Below are 15,638 nucleotides of genomic sequence, written 5' to 3'. Positions count from 1 at the left end.
TTGTAGTAACCCAAAAGTAATTGAAAGTAATCAAGTAACCCCAGACATGGGACCAAGTCACACATGTGCAAGTCTCAAGTAAGTCTCAAGTCTTCACCTTCAAGTCCCAAGTAAGTCCCAAGTATTTTTTTCTTGGGCAAGTCAAGTCACAAGTCAAGTCCCGAGTCTTAGATTGCCAAGTCCAAGTCAAGTCACAAGTCATAAAAACAGCGACTCGAGTCGACTCGAGTCCAAGTCACTAAGTCTCAAGTCCCCATGTCTGAGTAACCCTACCCAACCCTGTTTACAATGTACTTCAGACTTTACCCATTCACACACACACTTGCACACCGAGGGCGGAGTCAGCCGTGCAAGGCGCCTACCTGCTTATCGGGGGCATTAGAGGTTCAGTGTCTTGCCCGAGGACACTTTGACAGTCAAAACAGCCAAATTAGGATGCAGAGCCTATTGCCCACACCTCTATCCTGCAGACAGTAGATTAGGAACAGGGTTGGGTAGGGTTACTTTAACTGGATTACTTTCAATGACTTTTGGATGACTCCAATACCAAATATGCTAATAAAAGACAAAAGAAACTAAATATGAATAAAATGATGACTCACAACACGTGGTAAGCTTTCTCACCTGGCTTTACTAACAAAAAATGCGACAGGAACAAGATGAAAATAAATCCAATTAGTTTGCCAACATCATTTTTGCCATTTCATGTATTCCGTTACTCCTCAAGCCTGCACAAAATTCAGTAATTTTGTGAAAATCACTGCACTAGAGGACAGACAGCACTATGAAACCCAAAGAACACACCAGGCAGTTCCAGGGTAAAGTTGTGGATAAGAGTAAAACAGGAATAGGGTACAAGAAGATTTTGCAACATTTACACATCTCAAAATGGAGAGAGCATAAAAGCACCGGAAAAATACAAAGACATGGCCGTCCCTCTAAACTTTTGTCCCAAACAAAGAGACAACTAATCAGAGAAGCAACCTAGAGAACCATGATCACATTGGATGACCTGCAGGCACACACAGCTGAGGTGGGACAAGCAGTGCATAAGACAACCATTAGTCATAAATCTACTTTTTATGAAAGAGCGGAAAGAAATAAAGGAAAAAAAGCATACCGTAAAAAAAAAACTCGTTTAGCGTCCGCAAGACGCCTTATATAAAACACAAATAACCTGTTGAACAAGGTGCTCTCGTCAGATGAGACCAAAATTTAATTTTTAGGGCTGAATGCAATACTTTACCTTTGGCATAAAAGTAACACTGCACATCACCCTGAAAATAACATCTCGATTGTTAAACATGGTGGTGGCAGCATCATGCTCTCTGGTTGTTGTTTTTTTTTCAGCAGGGACTGAGTAGATTTTAAATGGAAAGATGCACAGAACCAGGAACAAGATGAGAATAAAATGTCAAAGATTATTTGGGTGCCAGTACTTTTGCAAAGCACTGTCGTACAAATATAATCTTTTGAAAGTACTACTCATACTGTTTTTCTCTTTAGTGCAATTTCCCTGGAATTACATTTTTAGTTTTCTTTCCATTCTGTTTCAAGTTGACATTTATGCCCTTCATTCTGAGGCCATAGCTTTAAATCCAGCTAACAGCCTTCCAGTAGGGAGTTTGCATGTTCTCCCTGTGCCGAACCGTCATGATGCTTAACTGCTGTGATTTTCATGACTTTAAACACATTGTAAACGAGTCCTAAAAATGTGATGACACACAAGCTTGGTCCCTAATGGTGGAATTAAACAAGCTCCTGAATAGGTTGTTCTTATTTGTCGATGAAAAATTTGCTGTATAGCATTTTTCGGTTCTATTTTTCCTCATTTTTTAAATGTAGTCATAAAATATGGATAGAATCACAAATATTGAGGGAAAAAAAACATCACTTCCTTGCCTTTTGAGTTTTCAACACATTTTATCCAATCTAGTGAAAAAGGACATATTCCAGGGTTTGTAAGGGTGCTTGAAATCTATAAAAATACTTGTGTTGTGTTTTCAAGGACTGCAAACTGATTGTGAATGCTTGAAATTGGTGCCATTTTTCTAGTCAAGTCTGCTTAAAAATGACGCCGACACTGCTCTCTGGTGGCTTCGCTTTGCGATTGAGTTTCTTACCTGGTTATTATCAGCAGTTGGCATTTGTTTTTATGTCCTATGAGGCCTCATCACCCTCTATGGGTTGCGCTCAGGATAGCAGATGCATGCTACACTTAAACAGGACACTATGAAATGTGTATTAGCGCAAGGATTATGTATTAATTATGGACATTTATTATGGGATAGATAGATAGATAGAGAGATAGATAGAGAGATAGATAGATAGATAGATAGATAGATAGATGGATAGATACTTTATTCATCCCCGTAGGGAAATTCACACTTCCAGCAGTCTACCCCGTTGTTTATTAACAGATTAACATGATGCCCTAGGGTGCTTGTAGCGGAGTGGATGACGTCACGCCAGTCCAAAAGTTCGACATCCCTGCGGCAGATGGAAATCTTTTCTTTGTGAAAATCCAGGGATACACCACCTCGTGTTAGCAAGTCCGCCTCCTCTCCGATTCCCGCAGGCTTTCGTGTCTCTGTATAGCGGCGCTGAAGCCGGATAGCTCCGGGTAGCTCCGGGTGGCTACACGTTAGCGTCCGGAATGCTAAACGTGAGCCACGTTTCCGCAAAACACAGCAACTGCGCTCCCTGTGCGCTTCGATGTTTTCCACCAGCACTCGATGACCTTATTTGGTCGTGAGTTCGCATTTACCATGATTACGGATGGTACCGAAGACTTATAACGCCGCTTAATATTTAGGGTTTTGTTTCCCAGTGGTAAATTGTAATGGGAAGAACTTCCTGCAACTGAAAATATAGCTTCATTTTCACCCAACACCTAGACGGCTAAAGATTTATATCCTTTTTTAAAAACGATATGTCTTGATATATGCACAAAAAATGGCCTTTTTTGGCTCTGCAAAATAAATAATTTACACTGGATTTCCTCTTTTAATGGTACTGGAGAAATTGTAAAAAATGGACTTTGAAAGTCTTTTCAAAGTGCTTGAATTTGGCCATGAAAAGGGAGTAGGAACCCTGATAATTGATCATTTTGCTTTAATTCTTACGTTTTAATTATATTGCATCCAGAAAATGTATTGGTAAATACTCAAAATTTAACCAATCATTTTTCCTTCCTGGCCCCGCCCCCTCAGCTCGAAAGGTTTGCCACCCCCTGCTGGACAATGTGTTAACCGGGGCCGAAACTGAGATTTGCCTCTCAAAATGGTTAGCGCGTGTGCGACACAGTTCTGAGGTCATGAGATCGAATCTCCTGTTTGGAGTTTGCATGTTCTCTCCGTGCTTGCGTGGGTTTCCTCCGGGCACTGCGGTTTCCTCCCACAGTCCAAAAACATGCATGTCTGGTTAATTGGCCGGTCCAAATTGTCCCTAGGTGAGAATGAGCGGGCGAATTGTCTGTCCCTGTGTGCCCTGAGATTGGCTGGCAACCAGTTCAGGGTGTCCCCTGCCCACTGCCCAAAGATAGCTGGGATCGGCTCCAGCACCCCCGTGACCCTACGAGTGTTCATTTTACCTCTGAAAAGTGATGGGTCACGGGGACTCGCATGCTCAAAAATCTATGGGTCCCAAAAGAGATCTATGGGTCCCCAATATTTGGTGTTATCGAGGTTGAAATTGTAAATCGGCAACAAATATATAAATAAATATATTCATTCAGTTTTAATCATCACACTTAATTGGTAATACAAAGCAGTTATCACTTCAGATTTTTCAGTTCACAAAAATATCGTACATTATACAAAATAATATTGCTGAAATATTAGTCTATATATTCACGCAGTTTTAATCACTTCAAATTTTTCAGTTCATATATTCTTCGTGGTTTGCTGTCCCGCCACAGTTGTAATGCCTTCTCAAGGTCCAATTGCAGCAACGGAATTTCCATAGCTGATTTGTGGTTTTCATTGTCGTTGTGCCGATCCGATGTGCTTTTCTGAAAGTTCATATTGCGAAATGATTTATGCAATCCAGTTTTTTTGGCACGCTGGGTGCACGCATCACAGAACATGTAGCCTCCATGATCATCCTCCTCATAGCGTAACCAGGAATATAATTGAGTCCATTTTGGCAGAAAAGTCCTTTTCTTGCTAGGAGTATTCTGTTTATCTTACGTCGAATCGTTCGCTTCAACACACGTGTTTTCCTTGCCACTGCGGTCTTCTGAAGAATTTCTCCGCCGTTTTTTCGTGCCGGAATTATTGTCGTTGTTACAACTTTCTGTATTATGTTTCGACTTATTACCGACACTCAAGAAATCGCCAATTTTTTGTTGATTTGCACCTAATACCAACTGTTTTTACGGAGGCATACTTCTCTTTCACTCGACAACCACCAAAACAATGATGTCATCTCGAAGCAACAAGATCGGCGCGAGACCAAAACAACAATGGCGGATCTGCCTGACGAAACGTTTAGAGTGCGGTAAATCTTTGTTAAAAAAAAAAAGGTAATCGGGTAATAATGACAATTTTGTGTCAAAAAAAGTACGCACGTTGATTTGACACAATGTGTCACCAGCAAAAACCAGAACACTGCCCTACTGAGGACAAGCGGTGCAGAAAATGGATGGATGGATAACACAAATACTGTTTAAATGTTGTCTCATCAAGAATGAATATACATCTATCTGACAGTTGACATTTTCATTGCACAGATGGAAAAGTAAAGCCCTGGGTCTATGCAGTGACTGTCGTCGGATTCATCCTGATACTCTTCGTTATTGCGTTTTCCTTCCTGGTCTGGTACGTATCCGGAATTATTTGCTCAAATTCCCAACCCCGCACACCATCTCTTCAAAGCATGTGAGGGGGGGATTAAAAACACCGTTGGGCCATGTAAATTTTAAACCATCTGTTCCCACGTGCTGGCAAGAATGACTGATATACCCAGGGCTGTAGCCCCGCAAATGCACGTAACGTGCACTGCGTAGGGTACAGGGGGCACCAAAAGAAATCAGGGGTGGTGGAAAAAAATATGCGCTAATATGGTTAAACAATATGCATAAAGTAAGTTTCCCGAGAAAGGGAGTGAATCTGCTTTGAGGAATCTGGTCAAGTAGCCCTGGTCCATATAAAACGGGGAGCTGATCGATGGCTCGTCTTCTTTTCTTCTGCCTGGCTGGTTGGTTGGTTGGTTGGTTGGTTGGTTGGTTGGTTGGTTGGCTGGTTGGTTGGTCTCGCATGCGTGCAGGCCTAAACTGCAACCCTCAGTTCAGCACGTTGGCCATACGTGGCGACCATCCGGAGCACAAGACCAAATCTCTCTGAAACAACAAGCAGCATAAACTAAATTTCCTGAGAAAGGGAGTAAATCTGCTTTGAGGGATCTGGTCAAGTCGCCCTGGTCCATATAAAAAGGGGAGCTGATCGATGGCTCGTCTTCTTTTCTTCTGCCTCGCTGTTTGGTTGGTTGGTTGGTTGGTTGGTTGGTTGGTTGGTTGGTTGGTTGGCTGGTTGGTTGGTTGGTTGGCTGGTTGGTTGGTCTCGCATGCGTGCAGGCCTAAACTGCAACCCTCAGTTCAGCACGTTGGCCATACGTGGCGACCATCCGGAGCACAAGACCAAATCTCTCTGAAACAACAAGCAGCATAAACTAAATTTCCTGAGAAAGGGAGTAAATCTGCTTTGAGGGATCTGGTCAAGTAGCCTTGGTCCATATAAAAAGGGGAGCTGATCGATGGCTCGTCTTCTTTTCTTCTGCCTGGCTGTTTGGTTGGTTGGTTGGTTGGTTGGTTGGTTGGTTGGTTGGTTGGTTGGTTGGTTGGTTGGTTGGTTGGTTGGTTTGCGAGTAACTTCCAGACTTTTAGCGGTCGAAAACTCCCATAATCTCTGGCGCCTTCCCCTCCCCTTTTTTTCCTTTTTTTTGTTAAAAAATGTGTGTGCTATTTTAATTGGACTATTTCATTGAATCCATTTTCTTGGGATTAGTCATTCATATCAGAACTCAAAGAACTCAAAGTAATGAGGCAATTTAATGTTTTATCAGTGTAGGAAATTCTAGCATCCTTCAGCGAAAAAGAAATTATGATGGAGCATAGGCAGCACCTAGAGGCAAATTTGTACTTCCTTTAAATCCTAATGATTTCCAAATTTGAAGCTAGAAAATTCCCTTCAGGGTTTACAAACCTCGAAATCCGACCTACTGTCAGATTTTTGTTTATTTTCATCCATTGTTGTTTTGTTTTCTACAGCAAGCCAGCCAGTATCACAAAGACGTCACCTCCGCCACAGAAGCCTTTGACCCTGGCCTACGACGGCGACATCGATATGTAAGCGCCTTGGGGTTCTTCGGACTTTCTGCAGGACCCTGAACCGGTTCAAACCCTGCAAGTGGTTTGGACCCACCGAGGTGGGGACGCAACGGCTCCGATAAGCGAAACTTGAGGCTCGGAAACTCGAAAAACATGACTCGATTCTTGTTTTTCTGACGCGTACCTTCGGAGAAAATAAACACGGACGGACCAAATGTATATTCATGACGAAAAGAGGCTGGACGTGAAAGACTCTGAGTTCGAAGAGCCCTTGTTTTCTGAAAACGAACACTGACAAAAACCAGGTTATGCACTACGTTAGTGCTGAATCACGATTCCTTTTCCTTTGAAATGACTTTTCTAGTGTTTGAAACGTTTATGCAAGTCGTCGCTGTGGGATTGTACTTTGTTGAAGATGCCATATGTTTGCGTTGACGTGGAAACCAAAAAATAGAGATGGAGTTCAGATACTCTGAAGGCGAAAATTTCAAAACATTTTGAGTGTGTTACAGTACAACGTAGTCTGGAATTTTCGGACGGTTCATGGTTTTGCCTTTATACACGTATGAGAGGTAAGTGTACCTAACAGTAAATGAAACTATATGGTAGTCATCATTTCATTGGCGGAATATATTAAGTCTAGCATAGAACAATAGACTTGTATTGCCTTACTTTGACTCATTAATGAAGTCTAAAAGCATCAGTATGAAAATAAGAGAAGCATTCTTTAACCCATCAGGTTTTTCCACTGTGTTCTCTGTTATGAACCAGGCCAAACTCACATGAATCTCTTATATTTCTTTGTTTCTTTCTTTGTTTCTTTCTTTCTTTCTTTTTTCTTTCTTTTTTCTTTGTTTTTTTCCTCTTTTTTTTCTTTTTTCCCCCTTTTTTCCTTTTTCTTTCTTTTTTCTTTTTTCTTTCTTTCTTTCTATTGCTCCATTTTTTTCTTTCTTTCTTTCTTTATTGATTTCTTTCTTTTGGTGCCTTTTTTCTTTCTTTCTCCCTTGCTCTCTTTCTTTCTTTCTTTCTTTATTTATTTCTGTCTTGATTTATTTATTTATTCATTTATTTATTTATTTATTTTCTTTCTTTATTTATTTATTTCACTCTTTCTTTCTTTCTTTTTTTCTTTCTTTCTTTTTGTCTTTCTTTTTTCTTTGTTTTTTTTCTTTTTTTTCCTTTTTTTCCCTTTTTTTTTTTTTTTTTTAATTTCTTTCTTTCTATTGCTCCATTTTTTTTTTCTTTCTTTCTTTCTTTCTTTCTTTTGCTCCATTTTTTCTTTCTTTCTCCCTTGCTCTCTTTCTTTCTTTCTTTATTTATTTCTGTCTTTCTTTCTTTATTTATTTTTTTATTTATTTATTTTTTTCCTTTTTTTCCATTTTTTTCCCTTTTTTCTTTCTTTTTCCCTTTTTTTCTTTCTATTGCTCCATTTTTTCTGTCTTTCTTTTTTTAATTCTTTCTTTTGCTTTTCTTTTGATTTCTCACTGTCTGGTTCTCTTTCTCTCTTTCTTTTTGCTCTGTCTTTCTTTTTCTCTCTCTTATGTTTTTCTTTATTTGTCTTATTTTCTTTATTTTTCTCTTTGTCATTCTGTTTTTCTCTCTTTCTATCTCTCTTTCTCCGTCTTTCTTTTCTCCAATTATCTCCCCGTCCCTCTCTCTCTTTCTCTAACTCTTGTTCTTTCTCTACCTTCCTTGCGCTCTTTCTTTCTCTTTTTTTTCTGCCACCTACAAATCCGGCCCTTGTGAAGGTTTTTTTTTTTAATTCTGTGGCCCTTGAGCACCAATTAATTCAACGCCCTTGTGTTACAAAGTTATCGTTTTAATTCTATTTCTTGTGTAAAAATTCAACAAATTTAAAAAAGAAATCCCCAGTTAAATGAAAAATAACTTGAATATAACCATTTATTATATTTTATTGTATTTTTTCCATGATGAAAAAAGACTGTGTCTCACCTGCCTCCCCGACTGCACGTTTTGGCACGATATGAAATTAAGTTGGAATACAGAAGAAAACCTTCAGTTATTTCTTGATCCTTCCCCAAAAATATGAAAATTGCTCCTCTGAAAGGAAAGAATTTGTCTCGCAGGGAAGTATTCAATCTATTTCTCAACCTTCAAAACTTCTTCTGGTTAAGATTTGTTCTAGGTGCACCGCCAAGCAGAAAACGTGAATCCGCAAAGGATATTTTTGATTAAAAAATACTGCGGGAAAAAAAATTGGAATTGCAGATATGAGTCTCCAATTCCCCAAAAGACCAAATACCGTATTTTCCGCACTATAGGGCGCACCGGGTTATAGGGCGCACCCCCAAAAAATAGTTTTTGGTCCTAAATCTTCCATAGATAAGGCGCACCGGATGATAAGGTGCTACAATGGGAACGTCGACAAAACAGTCAGATGGTTCAGTCCAACTTATTACCCCCTTAACATTCCCAAAGCTTGCAAAGAAGCAAATACGTGTCGAGAACACGTGCGGATGCGGTGTCCATACGATGTCACTCAAATGCATCGTTCCAAATATCATTCGGAAGGTTAAAGTCTTGGGATTCAAGAAATGCCAACCATTCCTTAGTTTCTATTTTTTTTTTTTCGCTCGCAACTTTACTGTGCATATGACAATAAACACTTGGAATTGAGTTTAATTCACTCAACTCATCACAGCAACATCAAGATCGTTTTAAAACAAGATACCGGGAAAATATAAAGCCGCATAGCTCACCTAAGTTCTCTTGCAGCCATCACGTTCAATAATGATACGCAATCATGGTCTTCTTACAACCGTGAGTGTAGTAAATCCAGGAGAGTAAAATATTTACAAATTCAGACTAATGAAACATGTTTCTTTATGGCGTAGTTTAGCAAGCTTGCTATTCAGTCATCTTTTTCGGCCAATTGCAGGGTTTGTTTTGGCCCTCTAGCCAATCTGAGGCTCCAAGTAACTTCAGCCAATAGCGATCGATTTAACGGATGATTGACACATCTTTTTTGGCCAATTGCAGGGTTTGTTTTGGCCCTCTAGCCTATCCGAGGCTCCGAATAACTTTAGCCAATAGCGATCAATTCAAATGATGATTGAAACATTGGTTAGCCAATGAAACGCCGGTATATAAATCCCAGCATACACCGCGGACTACTCCACGTTCGGGGGAAAATCGAGTCAGCGGCTGCTGCGTAAGTTGCGAGACCTTGCGATTTAATATTGATCCATATATAAGGCGCACTGTATTATAAGGCGCATGGTCAGCTTTTGAAAAAAAATTAAGACTTTTAGGTGCGCCTTATAGTGCGGAAAATACGGTACTTTGAAACCTGCAAACTTTTTTGACACTAGAACTTTTGCTGGATCTGTATCTTGTCGAAATTCACCCTTAAATATGATTTTTGTAAAAAGAAATACAAATGAAATACTTTGAAAACAATTAAAAAGTCTACCTGAATAAATACAACCAATTAGGGACATAGTTTACTTGGTCAGTTTATAGCAAATTCCAAAATACAGACACTGCCCGACTTATAATCGTTTGTAAGTTAAATTTGTTCGTAAGTGGCTTCAGTATATATATATATATATATATATATATATATATATATATATATATATATATATACTGGACTGTCTCAGAAAATAAGAATATTGTGATAAAGTTCTTTATTTTCTGTAATGCAATTAAAAAAACAAAAATGTCATACATTCTGGATTCATTACACATCAACTGAACTATTTCAAGCCTTTTATTATTTGAATATTGCTGAATTTGGCTTACAGCTGAAAAAAACTCAAAAATCCTATCTCAAAATATTAGAATACTTCCTCAGACCAAGTAAAAGAATAATTTTATAACAGCAAAACTAAATCAAACATTTGAAAATCTCCATTGATGCACTCAGTACTTGGTTGGGAATCCTTTTGCACGGATTACTGCATCAATCCGGCGTGGCATGGACGCAATCAGCCTGTGGCATTGCTGAGGTGTTATTGATGCCCAGGATGCTTCGATAGCGGCCTTCAGCTCATTTGCATTTGTAGGTCTGGTGTCTTTCATCTTCTTCTTAACTATACCCCACAAATTCTCGATGGGGTTCAGGTCAGGGGAATTAGCAGGCCAATCAAGGACAGTGATGCCATGGTCAGTGCACCAGTTACTGGTGGTTTTGGCACTGTGGGCAGGTGCCAGATCATGCTGGAAAATGAAATCCTCATCTCCATAGAGCTTTTCAGCAGATGGAAGCATGTAGTGCTCTAAAATCTCTTGGTACACAGTTGCATTTACTCTGGACTTGATGAAACACAGTGGACCAACACCAGCAGCTGACATGGCTCCCCAAACCATTGCTGACTGTGGGAACTTCACACTGGATTTCAAGCAACTTGGATTTTGCTCCTCTCCAGCCTTTCTCCAGACTCTGGCGCTTTGACTTCCAAATGAAATGCAAAACTTGCTTTCGTCTGAAAAGAGGACTTTGAACCACTCTGCAACTGTCCATTGCTTCTTCTCCATAGCCCAAGTCAGACGCTTCTTCCGTTGTCTTGAGTTCAGAAGTGGCTTGACCATGGGAATACGGCTATTGTAGCCCATTTCCCGGACACGTCTGTGAACTGTGGCTTTTGATACCTGGACTCCAGCTTCAGCCCACTGTCTTTGAAGCTCCCCCAAATTCTGGAAGCGGCTCTTCGTCACAATTTTGTTAAGGCTGCGGTCATCTCTCTTGGTTGTGCAGCGTTTCCGGCCACATTTTTCCCTTCCAACAGACTTTTTGTGGATATGCTTTGAAACTGCACTCTGTGAACAGCCTGCTCTTTGAGAAATTTCTTTTTGTGTCTTACCCTCCTGATGGAGGGTATCAATGATGGTCCTCTGGACAGCAGTCAGATCAGCAGTGATTTAGTTTACTGAACCAAGCTGAGTGTTTTTAAGGCTCAGGAAACCCTCGCAAGGTGTTTCGAGTTAATTAGATGATTCAGGTGATTAGTTGAATAGCCTACTTGTATACTTTTTCATGATATTCCAATATTTTGAGATAGGATTTTTGAGTTTTCTTAAGCTGTAAGCCAAATTCAGCAATATTCAAATAATAAAAGGCTTGAAATAGTTCAGTTGATGTGTAATGAATCCAGAATGTATGACATTTTTGTTTTTTTAATTGCATTACAGAAAATAAAGAACTTTATCACAATATTCTAATTTTCTGAGACAGTCCAGTATATATATATATAGGCTTGTATAAGTAACCTGTATTGCTTTATACTAAAAAAGTAAACATTTCATAAAATATAATGCTCTGTTAAGATAAATAAAGTTGAGTTCAACTTACTTTTGGAAGATGGGCTAAAAGAGGTCCTCCTTTGTGTTTGAGCACAGATGTCAAAAAGGCGGCCCGCGGGCCGGATCAGGCCCGCTAGGGGATTGGATCCGGCCCGTGAGACAACGCTCAGAGAAGCGCAAGAGAAAGAGAGCTGCAGGTTGAAATAGGTCCAGTTGATGTTGCCAAAGCCAGGTGCCTCTCACAAACGCTGCACTTGTATTTCTCTCTCTCTAATCTCTCTTTCTCTCTCTCTCTTGCTTCGTTTATCTCTCACTCTCTATCTCTCTCTCTTTCACTGTCCGTCTCTTTTTCTCTTTTTATGTTTCTTTTTCTCTCTTTCTCTCTATGTATTTTTACTTTAATTTGCTCTCTCTTCATTTTTTCCTTTACTCTCTTTCTCTCTCTCTTGCTTTCCCCTTCGGGCTTTCCCCTTTCTCTCTTTCTCCCCTTCTCTCTTCTTCCTCTTTTTCTCTCTATTTCTCTTTGAATTTCATTTTCTCTTTCTTTCCCCCTCTCTCACTATTTCCTTTTCTATGTCTTGTTTCACACACTTTCTCTCTCTCTCCGTCCCTCTTTCTCTTTTTTGTCCCACCCTCTCTACCTTTCTCTCCCTTTCTTTCTACCTAATTTGTAACCGATTGGTTGCCATAAATCGATCGCAAAATCCAAATGATGCTCCCAATTCCCATCAGTTCTTCTCATTTGTGTATAACGGCAACGTCACCGTCCGAATTCCGCATTTTACACATTTCGAGTCGAGAAAACGGCGTCATGACTGATAAAAACCAAATATGTGAAAGCACAAATGAAACGACTTATTTTCTACACTTCGCCTTTTTATTCTTGTATTCATTATCCGCTGATGCAAAGAAGAAAAAGGAAAAAAGGGAACCTCGACAACCCGATGGTTGGATCCTGGAATGGGAATCAACTCCGGACAGAATGGAGTATGCATTAATAGCAGGCAGCTGACAACAGTGTAAGCTAGCTTTTTCTTTTCTTTCTTCTTCTGTTGACGGAATTCGAACGCGTGATCCGGTGTATTCCGACCTCCTCCTGAATGTATTAGCAGTATCCATCATGTATGGTTGTTACTCATCGTAGCAATTGTATTTCAGCAGTTGATTGAATGTGTCCAGGTGAGAAGACTCGAAATTCGGGACTGGGTCGGGCATAGAATGTCAATGATTACGTTCGGGGTTCTTTTTTTTTTTTCTTAATTATCCACCCATCATTGTTCTTTGTTTCTTTTTTTGTGGATGATCGGCGCAATGGCCAACTGGCGCGCTCGCAGGCAGTACTGTCGGACGCGTGGCGGGCGGAACTGCCCTAAATCCTCTTTCCTCCTCCTGAGTCCTCAAAAATACAATGTGAAATTTGGGATGGCTTCAGGTTCAGTCCCTCAAATCCGGGTAATTGGTCGTGCTCGGGTTGGGTCGGGCTATAATACCCGTAGTCAGGCTGGATTTTCTTGGGTTGATCTTACCTCTAGTGCAGGTGAGGTTGATTCATTTTAAAAAGAGACATCGTTCTGAAAACACTTGGGCCAAAAATATTCTTAATTGGGTCGAAAAACATTAATGTCATCCAGCGTTCTCCCGTTTTATAGAAAACAACCCAATTCTGGGAGTTCATTCTGTCAACAATTTGCCTTTTTTAGTGTTGTTTCGACCGACAAAATTGACAAAAGAATATTCGTAAAATTAAAAATAAACAACCCAATTTTTAAGTTGCTTTAATCGACATCAATTTTTTAGGTTGTTATAATTAATCCGCTTTAAATGAAAGTTTAAAACAAAACAACAATGGTTGTTTTACGCAAAATTACTACGCTTTTTGAGTTATTCGGTACAACCCAAATTTTATAGGTGGTTCTATTGCGCGTCCTACTTCACAGCCTCGCCATTGTGACCCACCTAAAATGAACTGCACTGTGTGGCCGCGATCCAATCAGGACTATTGATAAGAGTGAGGCAGAGAAAGCAAATTTGTGTGGTGTTCGGCAGCTCCTATTTGCTGTTCTTTTTCCCTAAAATGAACAGCACCTGTGAGGCCATGATCCATGATGCCCGCTTTGCCGTTTTTTGTATAGCTAGAGGATTTGATCCTCCTTATTGCAAAAAAATTGAGGGATCACAGTACCCTTTTTGTCCACTTTTCAGCCTAAAATGAACCACACTCGTGTAGCTGCGATCCATCATCCCCGGTCGATTATTGCTGTGAGCGAGATCCAGCAGAGCTCATTTTTACGCGCCTGGCAGTTCTTTTTTTGACGTTATTAAAAAACGAAACGGCACTTTTGCGGCCACAGATCATTATCCAGAATTCCTTATTGCTGCGAGCGGAGACCGGAAGAAGGCATTTTACCCGGAAGGTGTATCATTCTAGCTCGCCTCCAATAAACTGCACTGTTTAGGCCACAATCCATTATTCCTGGTTGGCTATTGCTTACAGCGAGGGCTGAGGGAGCAAATTTGTGTCATTGTTGCCGCTTTACTTTTTTTTCCGTTCTTTTCACATAAATGAACAACACCCATGCGGCCACGATCCATTATCCACGAATGCCGATTTCTGCGAGCAGGGGCTGAAAGAGATGTTAGAAATGATAGAGGCTGATAACGTAATTTCGCAAAACGTTAACTACGATAAACAAGGTATTACAGCAGGGGTCGGGAAACGTTTTGAACTAAGGAGCCATGATCGCAAAATATTTAGATTGTTTTTCGGAGATGTAGCTCATATTCTAAGACTAATTTCAGCAAAACCGCCAAAACCATAATATACCATAGCATTGTTAAAAATAACCCAAAAACCTTTTTAAATGGGTGTAAAAGGATTGAAATGGTATAGAATACAGACGCTCCCCTACTTACGACCATTCGACGAGTACAGGACAGTACTGTAGTGCTTCTTTCCGCCACTACCGGCGTTTGGCGCTGTGAGAGGTTACAAAGCATCCACTCCGAAGAAGAATTCCGGCTTCCTCTTCCTAGTTTGAGTGTAAACGTGCTATACTAGCGCGCGAAGAACTTCTGAATTTTTATTGTGTAATATCTTGTGAATCTATTCAATACGGTTTGTGTAAAGTGTGAAGAGGCAGGCCGTTTCTTTTGGAAGGAAAAGTGGAATAAGAAAGCTTGATGCGGTTGAGAAAATGGTTGGATCGCTTTTTTTCGGCCACTTTCTACAACAGAGGAGGAAGTTGCCTAACTCTTGAAGCCCATCTTCTAAAATTACCGTATTTTCAGCACTATAAGGCGCACCTAAAAGCCTTGGTTTTTTTTCAAAAGCTGACCATGCGCCTTATAATACAGTGCGCCTTATTTATGGATCAATATTAATTCGCAAAGTCTTGCAACTAATGCAGCAGCCGCCGACTAGATTTTCCCCGGAACGCAAAGTGGTCCGCGGTGTATGAAGGGATTTATTTACCGGCCTTTCATTGGCTAACCAATGTGTCAATCAACATTTGAATCGATCACTATTGGCTAAAGTTATTCGGAGGTAAAGGGGGCGGATCCTTTTTATCATTTACAGGCTCGCATAGGTTAAAGGGGCAAAACAAAGCCTGCAATTGGCTGAAAAAGATGTGTCAATCATCAGTTGAATGGATCACTATTGGCTAAAGTTATTCGGAGGTAAAGGGGGCGGATCCTTTTTATCATTTACAGGCTGGCATGGGCAAAAGGGGCAAAACAAAGCCTGCAATTGGCCGAAAAAGATGAATGCGTATAGCACGTGGCTGACGGCATAGAGAAAACAGTATTTTACTATTCTTTACTGTATTTGTAAATATTTTTCTCTCCTGGATTTACTACACTCACGGATATAAGAGGACCATGGTTGCACATTATAATTGAACACAACGACTTCGGTGAGATACTCCGGCTATATATTTTCCCTGTATCTTGTTTCAGACTGAACTCGATGTTTCTGTGATAAGCGGTGCAGATAATGGATGGAATGGAGTGTCTATTTTTAAATTCAACTCAATTCCAAGTGTTT

General features: G+C 40.2%; 1 protein-coding gene across 1 annotated transcript in view; it reads left to right on the top strand.

Moving 5' to 3' along the window:
- Positions 1-6,406, top strand: part of thsd7ba (thrombospondin, type I, domain containing 7Ba) — a 484,701-nt gene extending 478,295 nt beyond the window's left edge. Inside the window, exons 28-29 of the mRNA XM_088352325.1 lie at positions 4,733-4,820; positions 6,269-6,406. Of these exons, the coding sequence (XP_088208451.1) occupies positions 4,733-4,820; positions 6,269-6,350 (170 nt within the window). The 3' untranslated portion in view covers positions 6,351-6,406. The remainder of the gene's footprint in view (positions 1-4,732; positions 4,821-6,268) is intronic.
- The last annotated feature ends 9,232 nt before the right edge of the window (positions 6,407-15,638 follow it).

The sequence above is a fragment of the Urocampus carinirostris genome, chromosome 14 (genome assembly GCF_059441175.1).
Source record: "Urocampus carinirostris isolate Australia breed hairy pipefish chromosome 14, RoL_Ucar_1.0, whole genome shotgun sequence".
In the NCBI taxonomy this organism is placed as follows: Eukaryota; Metazoa; Chordata; class Actinopteri; order Syngnathiformes; family Syngnathidae; genus Urocampus; species Urocampus carinirostris.
The sequence above is the reverse complement of the archived record's forward strand: the minus strand, read 5'-3'. Positions and strand labels throughout refer to the sequence as shown.